We start from the raw sequence: 15,761 nt of genomic DNA, 5'->3' as shown, positions 1-15,761 counted from the left end.
GTTCCAGACAGAGTGTGCATCTGAATGTGAATGATAAAAGCTTCCAGAGTCTAACACAGGAGGCTATCCGTAGGACCCTGCAGTGGGCAAACATTTCTAAAACAGCACATAAAAAGCACCCAGCAAAAGAAGGGTGAAAAACCGAAGTACACTAAAATTAAGAACAGCTGGGGGTGCCTGGGTGGCTCGGTCGGTTAAGCGTCCGACTTCGGCTCAGGTCATGATCTCACGGTTCGTGAGTTCGAGCCCCGCGTCGGGCTCTGTGCCGACAGCTCAGAGCCTGGAGCCTGCTTCGGATTCTGTGTCTCCCTCTCTCTCTGCTCCTCCCCCGCTCATGCTCTGTCTCTCTCTGTCTCAAAAATTAAAAAAATAAATGTTAAAAAAAAAAAAAAATAGAAAAAAATTAAGAACAGCTGTTGGTCAAAAGGTATCATGAAGAAAGTGAAAAGGTCACCAAGAGCAAAAACATCTGCAGTAGGTATTTCTGAAAAAAGATTTAGATCCGGAATCTTCTAAGAACTTCCACAAAATCATTAAGAGAAAGACAGCACGCCTGGGTGGCTCAGTCGGTTAAGCATCCAACCTCGGCTCAGGTCATGATCTCACAGTTCGTGAGCTCAAGCCCTGCTTCCGGCTCTGCACTCTCTCTCCCTCTCTCTCTGCCCTTCATGGGATTCTCTCTCTCTCTCCCCCTATGGCCCTTGTGCCACTCTTTCTTTTTCTCTCTAAAATAAATAAACTAGGGGCGCCTGGGTGGCTCAGTCGGTGAAGCGTCCGACTTCGGCTCAGGTCATGATCTCACAGTCCGTGAGTTCGAGCCCCGCGTCAGGCTCTGTGCTGACAGCTCAGAGCCTGGAGCCTGTTTCCGATTCTGTGTCTCCCTCTCTCTCTGCCCTCCCCTGTTCATGCTCTGTCTCTCTCTGCCTCAAAAATAAATAAACGTTAAAAAATAAATAAATAAATAAATAAACTAAACTAAATTTTTAAAAGAAAAAAAAAAACTGTTTATAAAAAGAAAGACCAACAACCCACTAGCTGAAACGGGACAAGACGTGAAAGGCAGTTACAGAGGCTCCCACGATGGACATGCCCATGTGAGGGGGCTCAACACCACTAGTCATCTGGGAACTGCAAATTTGTTTTTTTAATTTTTTTGATGTTTATTTATTTTTGAGAGAGAGGGAGACAGAATGCGAGTGGGTTGGGGCAGAGAGAGAGGGAGGCACAGAATCCGAAGCCGGCTCCGAGCTCCGAGCCGTCAGCACAGAGCCCGACGCGGGGCTCGAACTCACAAACTGTGAGATCGTGACCTGAGCCGAAGTCGGTCGCTCGACTGACTGAGCCGCACAGCCCTCGGAAGGACTAGCATCTGTGACCAGGACAGCAGATGCAGAAGCAGCTGGAACCCTAACGTGGGGCCCGAAGACCACTTTTGGAAAACCGGCAGAAGTTTGGCAAGAGCTGCCGAAGCCGGGGGACGTAAGCCCGGGACCCGCTACCCCTGCCTCAGCGAATCACCGACGTGCTGCACGCACATCACAGAAGAGTCTCGTGGAGGGCCCCACCGCCTGCCCCGGGGGAACCATGCGATGTCACGCAGCAAGAAGAGGCAAGCTGCCCGACCCCTCGGCGACACAGCTGGCCACAGATGTGACGCTTGGGTAAGGAGGCCAGACGTACACAAACACGCGTTGTTAGACTCCATTTACCCCAACTCGAAGACATGCGAAGTTTTTCCAAGAGGTCAGAAGACAGACGAGCAGTAACCTTTGGAGGGGAAAGACTGTGAGGCACCCCAGGGAGCCTTCGAGTGCTGGAATGTTCTAAACCTGCCACGGACGGTGGCTCTGTGGCTGGGTTCACTTAGCAAGGGGTCAGGCCGTGCGCAGAGAATTAGGGGTTCTGCTGTATGCAAAGTACACGGTACTCCTGAAACAGTCACCAAACCACACCGGAGGGGAAGAACTCAGCAAGCCCCTACCAGGTTGGCAAGAGGCAAGTCTATCCCTGCACTCGGGCACACACACAGTCATCACAGTTGTCTCCACGCGGCAGAGGGCACCCCATCACGCGGTCCAGGGAGACAGTGGGGGCGCCGCGGCGGTGGGGGGGGGGGGAAGGAGGAGCTGGGGGAGGGGTGCGAAGTGTGCAGCACACACACACTCACGGAAGCGCCACTCACCGTCCAGACACACAGTCGCACAAAAGCACTCCGGTATTCGGCGCTCGGCTGAGGAAGCTGGTGCGACACACACACCTGGCCCCCGGGAACCTCCCCACGTCCGCATGGCAGCGGTGTGTGGCCTGACCCTGTGCCTCCTGCGCCATCCGGACCAAGGACCTCGCCTCCTGAGAAGCCCTCGTGGGACAGCACGACCCCCCGCCTCGCCCCGAGCCCAGCCCCAGCCCGTGGGGCCGAGCCACACTCACCTGGGAGGAAAGGGCGTTCTTGTGGATTTTCTTATGGATCAGAGCCGGACAAATGAAGCAGATGAGGCTTCCCATCGTGGCGCCCGTGAGGCCCAGGATCGTCTCCACTGGCAACAGGAAGCAACAGGGAGGGGTGAGGGCCAGCGGCTCCGGCAAGGGACCGAATGAAAGCTCTCGGCAGGCCCAGGCGAGCAAGCCCCTTGCCACGAGGCCCCTCCACGCACGCCTCCAGAACACGAGTGGGAGCGGAGGCACCCCTCCCGTGCCCACAGCCACACTGAAGGGGACGCCGTCCGAGGCTACAGGGGGGCACGGCGTGGGGCCGGCGGCCCCAGGAGAACCAGAGGCCAAGAGGCCACGCCTTCCCGGCCGTGGAGTCTCAGGCTAGCTCCATGCTGCCTGCACCTCAGTTCCTGGCCAGTGAAACGGGGCCAACGCGGCTCCCTCCCTCGACCGTGTGGGCCTTGGCGAGGCAGGAGCGGGCGTCTCTCCGTAGGGTCCGGCCCAAAGCGAGCCCCGAGAGCACCGCCCTGGTTCCTCCCAGAGCACGTGGGCGTCCAGCAGGGGCTTCTCGGATGGCTCATCTTAAACCACCACCCCCTCCGCCTCGCTCGGCGAGAGACGGAGCAGGACGGGTCCTCGGACGTGTGTGGAAGCCAGGACGCGTGGAGGGCGGACGCCTGGCCGGTTACCTGGGGGGAGCGCACGCAGGCCCCGCCGGGTATCCGATGGCAGGAAGCTCTGTGTTGTCCGGGAGAACGCGTTTGAGAGCTCAGACCCCGCTCAGGTCCTCCCTCGGTGATGTGTCATCAAAACCGGGAGTCAAGAGCACAGGACCTGCCGTAGCCCCTCGTTTTCACAAACCGGGCCTGCGTCCCCGCACCTCCGTCTCCACCCAGGGCTCAACTGCTCAGGTTTCTGCGTGTGCTTGTGGTTCCCTGAAGCTGAGACGTTCGTCCCACGCTTTTCTTGGGGTGCCAAAGATTCACTGAGTGTCTAGACTGTTCTAGGACACCAGGGAGGGTGGCAGGAGACTCTGGGATGTGTCCTGGTTGAATGAGACTCCAGGCAGGGACGGCTCCGGGGTCCCTACGCGTAACACAGGGACGCAGGAGGATGGGGGACAGGCAGAGGGCGGGCAGGAGATCGGGCCCCGGAGCAGCCTCCCCCCCACACTCACCGTTTGGGATCATGATTCCACCGACCATGGTTCCAAACACGACAGAGAGGGTGAGCGCTTTAAACCGCAGAGGGGGCATGTACCCCCCAGCGGTAAAGGTGCCATCTTTCTGCTGGGTGAAAGAAAACAAACACAAAGGTTTCGAAGTGACTGATCTCCTCCCCGCGCTCCAGCCAGGACGCCCTCAAAGGGCCCTGCCTTGTGTCGCCGACGGGCGAGGGCGAGGACGAGGCCGCCAGCCGCGCTCCAGACACGGCACGGCCCGGCTCGGCAACGTGACTGGGAACCGGAAACCCAAACCAGCGAGACGCCAGGAAGGCACAGGCTGCGCCTCACGTCCGGCGGGGAAGGGAAACTGGAGAACTCCGTTTCTCGACACGTGAGCGGCAAATCCTTCCGTCTTCCTTTAGAGCAACCCGCGGGAGAGACGGAGAACAGCGCCGCGTGGCAGCAGCACGGACACCAGAGCCCAGCCCCAGCCCCGCGCACACCGGCTGATGGCTTCAGAGCGCAGCGGGAGCCCCGGGGCGCCCACTCCCGGCACACCCTCGTGCCACCCGGTGCCACCCACTGTCCCTTCCAGGCGCTGGACAGGCAGCCCGAGAGGAAGGAAAGGACGCCGCGCCGTGTAACCAAGGCCCGCGCACCAGAGCAGCGCTGGGCACACAGGAGGGGCCGACCGCGGTTCCCGCTCGTGGGCTGGGAAACACCTCTCCGGGGGAGCCTCAGAACCTTCCATAACCAGAAGTGCAAAGCACCCGATTTCCAGAATAGACCTTGACGCAGGCGGCTTTCTTAGGACGGCCGCAGCCCGACTTTCTGAGCGGCTTAGGAGGACGGCTCGCACCTGGTCTGGCGAGAGGGGCTGTTAGGGCTACCCCTCTGGACCCGAGAACTCCTGCCTAGAAACCTCCCCGGGACTCCAAGATGAGGGGGGGAAGGGGAAGCTCCATGTGCGGAGGAGGTCGGGACAGAGTCACCCCCGAGGGGTCACGCGTGAACGCCCCGCGACGACCGGAGCACCCACAAGAGCTGGGACCCAGAGCAAGGGCGGGGAGGTGTTCGCGGTTTCCACGGAGACACGCACTCGCAGACGGGAGTGCACTCAGGGAAGGACTCTAAAGAGACACACGCTTGCCACGTCATCTGTGGGAGGACGGAGAGACACAGATGAAGTCTCTTTCTTCATTTTTGAAAGTTTTATTTTTTATTTTAGAGAGAGAGAGAGAACATGCGAGTGGGGGGGAGGGGCAGAGGGAGAGAGAGAACCTTTTTAATTATTTATTTGTCTTTATTTTGGGGGGGGGGGGGGCGTGAGCACAAGCCAGTGAGGAGGAGAAAGGGAATCTCAAACAGGGTCTGTGCTCAGCATGGAGCCCAACGTGGGGCTCGATCCCACGACCCCGGGATACTGACCTGAACCGAAATCAAGAGTGGGATGCTCAACCGACTGAGCCACCCAGCCACCTGAGTTTTTTTCCTTGATTTACCATTTCCTCTACTGCCACCATGGATTTTACTTCTTAAACGATAAAAATTGGGGTGCCTGGCTGGCTTAGCAGGTTAAGTGTCCGACTTTGGCTCAGGTCATGATCTCACTGCTCGTGGATTCGAGCCCTGCGACAGGCTCTGGGCCGACAGCTCGGAGCCTGGAGCCTGGAGCCTGCTTTGGATTCTGTGTCTCCCTCTCTCTCTGCTCCTCTCCCGCTCGTGCTCTGTCTCTCTCTCAAAATAAACGTTAAAAAAAATAATGTAAACGATAAAAATGCATTATATACAGAGGCACAAATGCCGCTCATACACTAAGCGGGTGTTGGCAACAGACCGTGAAAGATGGACGCGAGCAACTCACCGTGCAGAGGTGGGGCGGGGAGCCGACCCAGCCACCACCCCCGAGAGACAAAGTGCGACGTCGTGCCATGCCTGGCGCCCAGGTTCCTGAACGATGGGGGGTGAGGGGGACAAACCGGAGGTGGAAGGGCCGTCAGTCCTTCAGGACTCAGCCTTTGCCACGAGGTGCCGTCTCTGGTGGCACCACCAGTGGGGGCGGGGGGTTGGGGGGGTGGCCGCCTCGAGCGCATGCCAACCACGTGGACAGCAGGCCCCACTCTAGCTCTTCTGGAGGCCCCGGCAACCCGCCCTCCCCAATCTGGCTACCGGACCCCCCGTCTCCTGGAGTTCAAGACCCCAAACTCCCCACCTGCTCTACGGCCTCGGCAGTTCACGCGGAACTTGTGCGGCCACCAGGAGTCCCGGCTGACACCGCAGACCGGACTCAAGGACCTCAGGCCAGAGTCACAAGACACGGCCACGGAAAGAAGCTGCGAAAAAAGCTGCGAGGCTGTGGGCTCCCGAGAAGGACGGGGACTCCCACAACTTGGGGCACGAACTGTGACACAGAACTTCTGTTTTTGACTGGGCAACACAGAGCCGAGAGAAACTTCCAGTTCCAACCCATGCAGGGGAAAATGTCTCATAAAGGGCTAAGCAGGGCCCTGAGTGCACACATGAAAGTGAACGAAACTCAGCCTCTTCTGGAAGCTTCTGTCAAACTGCTGAAACTTTAAGTTCCACCAGCATGGAGAGCACCGGGCGCCGACCCCAGTGCCGACCTGGCCATCGTCACAAAGTGGCTCTTCCACGTTCCCACACATTCCACAGCTTCAAGGGCCCAGTTTCCTGCTGCATCGCTGTTTTGGGGATGACAGCAGGGGGCTGTATAGTCACGGGAGCGGGCCTTCGCTGCCCAGACACTCTCCACGCGCCCCATGTGAACAGACCCCTTCGTTCCAGCTCTTCTCTCCAAAGTTGGCTTAAAAAAGTAATAATAATAATAATCCCAAGGTGCCTGGTCGCTCAGTCGTTTGAGCGTCCAACTTCGGCTCAGGTCATGATCTCTCGGTTCGTGGGTTTGAGCCCCACATCAGGCTCTGTGCTGATGGGTTGGAGCCCGGAGCCTGCTTCAGATTCTGTGTCTCCCTCTCTCTCTGCTCCTACCCCACTCACGCTCTCTCTCAAAAATGAATAAACATTTGGGGCGCCTGGGTGGCTCAGTCGGTTAAGTGTCTGACTTTGGCTCAGGTCATGATCTCGTGGTTCGTGGGTTTAAGCCCCACATCGGGCTTTCTGCTGTCAGCACAGAGCCTGCTTTGGATCCTCTGTTCCCCGCTCTCTCTGCCCTTGCCCTGCTTGTGCTGTCTCTCTCAAAGTAAGTAAACCTAAAAATTGGTTTTTTTAATTAAAAAAAAAAAAAAAGAATAAACATTAAAGAAATTCCGAGGTGCCTAGTGGCTCAGTTAGTTGAGTGCTGACTCTTGATTTCAGCTCAGGTCACGATCTCATAGTTCGCAGGATGGAGCTCTGGTCGGGCTCGGTGCTCACAGCACACGCCTGCATAGGATTCTCTCTCCCGCTCTCTCTGCCCCTCTCCTGTGCACGCGTGTGCCTCTCTCTCAAAATAAACATATAAAATATATAAAAATTATTTTTTAATTAAGGTAAGTCCCTATAAAAGATTTCACTTTAATCAAAGCTTTTCCATTTTTTTAATTTAATTTTTTTTGAGAGAGAGAAAGAGCACGCGCATGTGCAAATACATGAGCTGGGGGGGGGGGAGGGAAAGAGAGAGAGAGAGAGAGAGAGAGAGAGGGAGGGAGGGAGGGAATCTCTAGCAGGTTCCACACTCAGCATGGAGCCCAATGCAGGGCTCGATCCCATGACCTGGGATCATGGCCCAAGCTGAAATCAAGGGTCAGACGCTCAACCACCTGAACCACCCGGCTGTCCCAAAGCTTTTCCATTTTTAACTAGGAAAAGCTCCCCCTACCACCACCTAGAAAAGAAAAGACTGAGCAAAAGCCAACAAAAGAGAACACGATTCAGATCAGGAAAGTATTTCCCTGGCCAAGTGCGGTCCGAAGGGCCTCGAGAGCCTTACCTGCTGCTCGAAGAGCAGTGTGTTCAAGGCCTGTCGGCACGGCAGGATCATCATGGGGAAGCCCACGGCCACCGACATCATGAAGCCCACGCGCATCATCTCCGTCACCAGGTTGGAGGGAAAGTGCATCAGCACGTTGCCCGCGGTGGCCTCGGTGAAGCTCACGTAGCCGAAGAAGCCCACCTGTGGAAGGACAGCAGCGGAGGGCGGGAGGTGGGGCCGTGCTCCCCACCCCCGGAGGCGGCCACAGAACCCTGCACAAGCAACTCCGGCAAGCCCATGGCGCACGTCGGACTCTGGCTCACAAACCTCACCCCAGCCCCGTGACCGGAAGGCTCAATTCTGCCGAGGCTCCGGGAGCTTCCCGCGGGGACAGCAGGCACCGGGGAAGCGGAGCCGCCCCAGCGGAAGGAAGCCTCCGGACGCCCCGCAGGCCCCGCACGGCGGCCGGTCTTCATCTGGTGCAAAACCGAAACCCGGGAGCCGTGGGGCACACCGTGCTCGCCCGAGGACGGACACAGCGGCCACCACGTGGACAACAATCTGTGTGGACCATCTGCAGAAACCGACACGACGCAGAGGCCGTGAGGCTCAGGGAAACAAGCCGGGATCTCGGCACAGCCATGATTCTGTGTGCGATGCGAAAACCAGAACAAATGGGAACACTAAGAAGTCTGGAAAAAAAATCTACCGAAATGTCAACTGTAACGGCACCTGGGGGCTGGAATCGGAGGTTATTTTCTTCCTCCGCGATTTTACACTTTCTAGTTTCTATTAACAGACATGCTCCCTTCCACAGCTGACTGGCAAAGGTCTCGGAGAAGTCGAAGGAGCCTCCCAGCCAGTGCAACCTGGGAACGGTCCCGACGCCCAAACGCCCCCCGGAACAGGAGCGACGGCAACGCCGCCCAGGGCAGAGCGGCCTTGCGGGTGGCCGTGGAGCCGAGCTGAGGGGGTCTGTCCCGTGGCCACCGGGCACCGGGTGGGAAAGGAACAAAGGGCAAGGCTGGTGGCGGGTGGGGGGGACGGGGGGGGATGGGGGGGAAGGGGCCAAGAGCCAAGTCCGTTCCTGACGCGGGAGACAGGAGAGGGCGCGAAAGGGCTCCTACCGTGACGTAGAAGGTGGTGACCACGTTGAGGGAGGAGGCGAATATAGAGCTCATGGTTTTCACCGATGGCTCGTCCAGGCTGTCGTAGGTGGGCAGAACCTGGCTGTAGAAACGCAAGCCACTTCAACAAGCGGATTCCAGGGAGATACGCCCCGTGGCTCCCTAGTTCCCAGGTCCACGGTCGAGTCTCCAGCACCTTCCAAGCACACCCGCCACCACAGTAAGTCGGGGCCACGGCCGACCACGGTTTGGACGGCGGACTGCAGCCACTTGCACCCGGAGCGCCCCCCACCCCCAAACGAGCTCTCTGTAAACATTTCACAAGCGCCACAGGATGCAAGGCCATGTGTCCCGCTGGAGCAGGAGTGCGGCCCCTGTGCAGAGAGCACGCGCCCGCAGGAGAAACAGGAAGCGGGTCAGGCCGTCAAAAGAACAGAAAGTCAAACAGACATAAGCGGGGCCAGGCCGCCTGCCCTCGCCTCAGTGCCAGTGACCGGGGCCGGTCCGAGGGCCGGGAGTGCAGAGCTGCTGGGTGTGAGGGGGACTCGTCCGGGCTCCGTGCGAACAGGGAGTCACTGAGGGAAGCAGGTGGGGAGAGGCGGGGGGGGACAGGGAGGTCTGTGTGTGGTCCCAGGAGGGGAGGCTGCGGGGCGGGGCGGGGGGGGTGGGGGGTGGCATCCAGACGAGGCAGCAGGGATGGAACTGTCCTGGGGGTGAATGACGGAGAGGCGGCCACCCTCCATCCCATGCACTGTGGCGTAAGGATGGGGGCAAGGGGGCCACGGCCAGCAGTCACGAATGCAGGATGCCAGCTGGCAGGGGTGCGTCGGGACACAGAAGATCGTCGTCAATGAATGGACAAGCAGAACGGTCGGTGGAGCCAACCCCCTAAACCACCTTCAAGAGAGCGAGAGGAAACGTCACCGAAAAGCCAGCGGAAACCAGTGAGAAGGCCCGGCTGGAGTGCACTGTCCCGTCAGGGCACCCACGGTGGGCAGGGGCACGCTGTACAGCCGCCTTCCCCTCCGCCCGGCTGCACGTGCCGTGCAGCCCACCCACGTGGCAGAGGACACGCGGGGGCCACCACACAAACGTCTCGGCACCGAGCAGCTCCCGGGCCGGGGCGGGGTCCACACGGGCGAGTGCCGACTCGGGGGAGCGGGGTCAGACCCCCGGACGGGGACCTCCCTTCCGCGGCCCCCGGCACACACCAGGAGCTGCAGGGACTGTGCGGAGGGGCTTGTGCCCGGCACGTGGGCACGAGCAGGTGTGGGAAGGCCAAGGCGGTGGCCCCTTCTGATCCCGCCTGTGCCCCAGAAGCCCCTGGCAGTGGGAGCCACAGACACCCACGGCGCCCCACCTCGGCCCTCCACAGAGCACCGAGACCGCCCGCCCCGCCAAGCGGCCTCCACGGGCTCCGGGCCTCTCTGTGCTCAGTGTTCTCCCGGCTGCTTCTCCGGGCCCCGGAGCCTAGTGGTGCTGCACCAGGTACTCATTACTATGAAGTAAGACCAGAAAGGGCCAGACAGCAAGGGCCAAGCAGAGACCTGGCCCGTCCCTGCAAGAAGGAGACCAGTCACACAGGAAGGGCCTGGTGGTCCCCTAGCGGTCACCTGGCAATGGCGGGCAGGGTCCCCCGTCCTGCACGCGCTCTGGTGCACAGATGCAGTGAGAGGGGAGAGCTCTATCTCTGCCCTTGGCAGACGCACGTGTTGTTAAGGATGGGGACGTCGGCAGATTGGTCACGCCGAGCTCTAAAAGCGCCATGGACCCCCCCCCGCCCCCCAACAGCCGCTCACTACGGAGAATGTGGGCGCATCTACAGGCCGCCGCCCTCTGCAAGCAGCAGAACAAGATGGGGGCCCACAACCCTTCCAGAACCTACAATCTGACCTAAGAACCAAACCCAAAGGATGTGCGCTGGCTGCTACGTGGCCATCACCAAAAAGCCCAACCACGGGTTTATTTTTTAAAAAGCAAACTCACAGACAAAAAGGACAACCGGTAACTAGGTACGTGGTAAGAGAACGTAACTTCTGTCACCGATTATAATGGGGACATTAAACAGCAAGCGTGGAGCACGTTCTGGTGGGAAACCGAGCTGCCAAGAGAGACAGCAAGCGGGAAGTGACGATTTGGATCCCGCATGTGGGTGTAAACACAGCAGCACGAGCAAATTTATCTGCCACGTTAGTTTACGATTGGCACAATACATGCCCAGCGGAGCTACGGGGGGGTGGGGGTGGGGGGCTGCTCCGCCAGCCCCCCACCCCCACCCCCGCCCCCCCACCCGTGCACTGATGGTCTTTTCCCGTCCGTGCCGGATTTACGCCTCTCTTTTGAGCGGGTTACCGTTCCGACCGGGCATGAATCACTGGCTCTTGTCATCCGGGGAGGACGGTAATGCTGCTGGAATTCTGGAAATCGCCTGATCTGCATTCACAGAGCCCCGTGTGCCAGAGAGAAAGCACGCTCGCGCACGCGCACACCCCTCCGAAGGCGCCCCGGCGGCAGTCGGAAGTCAATGTTTGTGCAATTTCCTTTTAAATATTCTCACACGAACAGCTCAGTTTTGGCAAAATGCTTGGGACTGTGTGAATCAGATGGTTTTGGGCTGTTCTGTGTTGCCCACAGCCAACTCTTCGGGGAGGGGGGTGGCGAACTGGGCACTGTCCCCAGTACTGCCAGCAGCCCGTCTCAGGAATGAAGTCGAGTTCCCTCTCGATAAAAATACACACAGCTCTCTCCCTCAACTTGGAGGGGGGACAAGTCACAGCGAAACGAGGCATCGCAAGCTGGTGGCCCGCGTCACCAATTACAGACAGCAGACGACGCCCACTTCCTGCATCGGACCCCCGCCCCACGAAACACGCTGGCGCCTGGGGCCCCTTGGGAGCAGACGGCACTTACGACTGGCAGGCGAAGGACATGCCGAAGATGGGGATACAGCGGAAGACGCCCTCCCAGCGCACGTAGCTGACCCGCTGCAGCCACTGCCCACCGAACAGGCCGTGCTTGAGGGAGGACAGCACGATCTGCACGAGGACGAGAAGGGAGGGCTCAGAACACACGGACGACCGAGACGGGACCCGGGACCCCCGGGGCCTCGGCCACGTGCTCCCCTGCAGCAAGAGCTGGCGTTGCCGGCCGGGGCCCGGGGTCCCCAGTCCGCTGCCCTCCGCTGTGCCACGGGCTGGACGCACGCAGCCACCAGGAGCTCTTGCTGCAGGACCCTCCTGGGCCTCCGGGCGGCTGCCTGTACTGGGGACTCGGCACAGACAGGACACGGCGAGGCCCAGATGGTCCCCACAAACTGGGCAGGTAGGTCCCTCCTTTTTTTTTTTTTTAAAGTAAGTCCTACACCCAACACGGGGCTCGAACTCACAACCCGGAGATCAAGAGCCGCACGTTCCACCAACTGAGGCAGCCGAGTGCCACCCCCGACCCAGACAAACCTGGGGCTCCTGGGTGGCTCAGTCAGTCAAGTGTTTGACTCTTGATTTCGGCTCAGGTCGTGGCCTCAGGGGTTCGTGAGTTTGAACCCCATATTGGGCTCTGTGCTGACAGCACGGAACCTGCTTGAGATTCTCTCTCTTTCCCTCTCTGTCCCACCCCCGCTCGTTCTCTCTCTCTCTCAAATACACGAATTTTAAAAAAGAATAAAAGACAAACCCATAGAGGACAGGGCTGCCTGGAGAGCAGGGGCGACCATCACCGCACTGGCCCTCACAACTGGGGGTGCTGGCCGCACCCCCCCCAGCACTCGGAGTCCCGAGGAAAACCCACTGCAGTATTTCCACCCCGTTCACTCAGGAGTGGGCGCTTCTGACCTTCGCCGTGAACGGGCAGGTCCAGGGCTCGGCTCCGAGGGGCCTCCGGGCACTCATAGGAAAGGAGCATTCTAGGCGTGAGCTCCACACCGGACCCCCCAGAGCTGGCCGGCTGTACACGGTCATCGAGAAAACAACTTGCCCCCTCGTGACTAAACACTGGCGCCAAGCCTCCCGATCCCAAGCTACACAGAAAATGTCTTTCCGTAAAATGAGGAGCATCCACACTTTGTCTCCTGGGGAGTCGGCCGCACCCCCCGCCCTGGAAGACTCCCCTCCCCCGCCGTCGACGGCCCCCGAGGCCAGGCGGCCCGTGCGCCCCACCGGGGCTCACGAGGATAACTCTGGCTGCCAACCACGTTCCCGTCGTCCCCAGAAGGCAGCGGGGGGGCAGCCCGGAGCCTCGGGCGGCCTCCACTCACCACGAACATAAACACGGTGTAGAAGATGAGGGCCATCGCGCTGAAGGACTGGATGGAGGCCATCATGTTCCTCTGCAGGCTGAGTGGGAGCACGATGCACAGGGACACCGCAAAGAGCAGGAACACGCGGAAGGTGCCGGTCACCTAGGGGGGAGCCGAGCATGCCGGGAAGGCCTCGCCCTGGGGGACCCCCAGCGTCACGAACCTGCGCGCCTGGAACCAACCCTGGCCCATCCCGCCGGCCCTCCCGTCCGCACGGGGCTGAGCAGTGGCCCCACAGGGGCGCCACGCGGAACCGCCGCAGGAGCGGCCACGGACCCTCCAGGGTACTGGGCCCGGGCGTGTCTTACCTGAAACCCGAACAGCCGAGCAAAGAAGTTGGACCCCAAGTCGCCAATCACAACGTAGAAGGCCATGCAGGTCCCCAGCATCAGCCCGATCATGCTGCGGAGAATGCGGGGGGGGGTGGGGGGGGGGGTGGGTTGAGAGGGCACCATCCCAGCAGGAGGCCAGGGGTCGAGCCCCGGGAGTCCCCGCCGATCATCACGGCCGGCCGGCGACCGCCCGGAGCCGGGCCCCATGGCAGACGCGGTGCCCAGCGTTCACCGGTCTGCGGGGCTGGGGGGCGCAGTGCGCCCTATCACACACAACGCACGCTGAGCAACCAGACCTCCCTCCCCGCGGGGGGCTGCACACACCTTCCGGAGCTACCAAAGCGCCCCGCAATGCTGCTCAAGTTAAAAGAACAATCGACTGCTTCCAGAGAGGCTTGTTCTTCTGCGTTCACGATTCCCTGGTTTAGAAGTCTACAAGGGCAATTTCCCGGCAATTTTTTCTTCTCGCCAAACTTCACTCCAAAGGGAGAAAGGTAGGACACGTCCAATCTGATGCCGCCCTGAGGCGACAGCGTGCGGGGCTGGGGGCGCATGGGCTTCGGGAGGGGTGCCGAGGAAGGGGCCCCCGCCAAGCGAGCGCTGCTGCGCTCTGTGTTCCGAGCTGTCCGGTCCTGAGGCTTAAGTAAGACTTTCACCCTCGACTCTAACCATTTCAAGAGAACACCAACTCGAACTCTCAACTCCTTAGTAGGCGACACCTCAGAACAGGGTAGCCTTCTAAACCAACGCACGTCTGAGGCACGTGGCTCACGCAGCAGCCGTCCCCGGCTTCTCAGCACGGGCGACGAAGGGCAGCGGGCGTGAGGTCGGCGAGGCCGCTCCACCTACCTGGTCTCCACCAGCATCTTCCCCGCTTTCCCGTAGGCGTGCAGCGCTAGGGCGGAAACAGAGAGTCAGCTCCCGGCCAAGAACACGGAAAGCGCGCCGCCAAAAACGCCTCTAAAACGAGGTGAGGACGGCCATGTGACAAGGACCCGCGGTCTGGAGTTTCACGGGCGTGAGGAGAGCGTGCTAGGATTTTGGTTCCGTGCTGCTTCCGGTCTACCATCAAGGAAAGCACAGGAAAAAGAACAAAGCAAAGGAAAGACACAGGCAGTTGGCTTTTCTCATTCAAAACAAAACAAAACAAAACAAAGGAAAGCTGTCCCTGCAAAGTGGCAGTCTCCCACACGCAGCCCTGAAGGAGGCCGGCCCGGGCCCGAGGCTGCAGGTGCACACGGGCGGGGGGAAGGGCGGGGACAGGGCGGACAGACAGTGCCGGGCGACCTCGCTTCCCCGTCACCCCAGAGCGCTGGTTCTCCAGGCTCACGCCAAAGGGACCTGGTTCAGGGCTCTTATGTTCACTCTCTGTGATTTCAGAAGAAAACTCTGAGAATCCTTTCTGGTGGGGCACTTTGGGTGGGAGGGGACAAGAGGTCTCAGACCTGCCCCTTTTCAGGACGGTGAACAGCGTGTCCCACGGTGGAGGGGAGTTGCCTGTCCTTCCTTCTTGGCAACAGAATGGCTTTGAGCAGATGAGAGGTTAAGAGCTGGGCTCCACGAGGCCCTTCCCAGGACTGAACAGCGGTCCGGGAACCCTGCATCCCCTGCCGTCCAGGCAAGTCCCCATCCCCCAGGGGCAACCAGAGAGGGGGTGTGAGCGCACAGCCCAGCTTCCTGCTCCGAGGGACTCGGAGAGCAGGAAACATGCAGGCCAGTTGGTGTCAATGAGTCCAAACAACACTCGTCACTTTTAAATGACTTCGGAAGAGGCACAGAGCTGCCAACAGCAAGGGAGCTTGGCACAGGCGACACGGGCTACGAGCGGGCCTCCCTGGTTTGTCTGACTCCCCGCCGGAGACTCAAGGCCAAGTTGAGGCCTTCACGAACGAAGGACTCCAGACGGCAGCCAGTAGCTGAAGGTCTGCTGTCACCAAAGGGAGGTGCTCCAAGGCCCCCAAGGACGGCCGGCAGGCAGCACAACCCTGGACGTGACCCGAAACTCAGTGCCCCGCAGAGGTGGCCCCGTTCCTGGCCCTCCCAGTCCTTCTCCTTCTGCACAAGGAGACGGAATGTCTACAGCATACTCCAAATGCTCAGAGCAGCTGCCAGAAAAAATTCCAGAACGCGCCCGCATCCTGGACAGCAAGAAAATGGAAGGCACTCTGTGAAGCAGAGGAGCACGGTGGGACGTGACTCTCTTCACCCAGACACTCAGAATGACATCCTGACCGGGCCGTCCCAGTTCCCGGCCTCCCCACTCACTCCTTTCTTTACCTACCCCGCCCCTGCTTCAAGTGCAGATCTCTCAGCAACCTCCAACCCAGAGTCTCAAACAGAAATGCCCAGCAGCCCCCAAGCCCCAGCCTCCCGCCTGGCACGGTGCTGGAAGGGCAGAGGGGGCCCGGGACTGCCCCTCAAGGGTGGAACCACAGTGCCAGACCGGCCCCATTGGGCTGGCAGGCGTCCGCAAGAGGGT

The 15,761-nt window shown here is 60.0% G+C and overlaps 1 protein-coding gene across 5 annotated transcripts in view; it reads right to left on the bottom strand.

Moving 5' to 3' along the window:
* The window catches only part of SLC38A10 (solute carrier family 38 member 10), a 47,281-nt gene that overhangs the window by 22,586 nt on the left and 8,934 nt on the right, over nucleotides 1-15,761 (bottom strand). For 3 of the 5 annotated variants that reach the window (XM_058703937.1, XM_058703941.1, XM_058703939.1), the window contains exons 3-10: nucleotides 14,132-14,177; nucleotides 13,259-13,352; nucleotides 12,909-13,052; nucleotides 11,567-11,691; nucleotides 8,657-8,759; nucleotides 7,548-7,730; nucleotides 3,611-3,722; nucleotides 2,431-2,537 (exon numbers count right to left, since the gene is read on the bottom strand). In XM_058703937.1, the coding sequence (XP_058559920.1) occupies nucleotides 2,431-2,537; nucleotides 3,611-3,722; nucleotides 7,548-7,730; nucleotides 8,657-8,759; nucleotides 11,567-11,691; nucleotides 12,909-13,052; nucleotides 13,259-13,352; nucleotides 14,132-14,177 (914 nt within the window). Of the gene's footprint in view, nucleotides 1-2,430; nucleotides 2,538-3,610; nucleotides 3,723-7,547; nucleotides 7,731-8,656; nucleotides 8,760-11,566; nucleotides 11,692-12,908; nucleotides 13,053-13,258; nucleotides 13,353-13,606; nucleotides 14,066-14,131; nucleotides 14,178-15,761 lie in introns of those variants that run through there. The other 2 variants (XM_058703938.1, XM_058703940.1) reach the window with 2 other exon arrangements.

The sequence above is a fragment of the Neofelis nebulosa genome, chromosome 16 (genome assembly GCF_028018385.1).
Source record: "Neofelis nebulosa isolate mNeoNeb1 chromosome 16, mNeoNeb1.pri, whole genome shotgun sequence".
In the NCBI taxonomy this organism is placed as follows: domain Eukaryota; kingdom Metazoa; phylum Chordata; class Mammalia; order Carnivora; family Felidae; genus Neofelis; species Neofelis nebulosa.
Note: the sequence above shows the minus strand (reverse complement) of the source record. Positions and strands in the feature narration are given on the sequence as shown.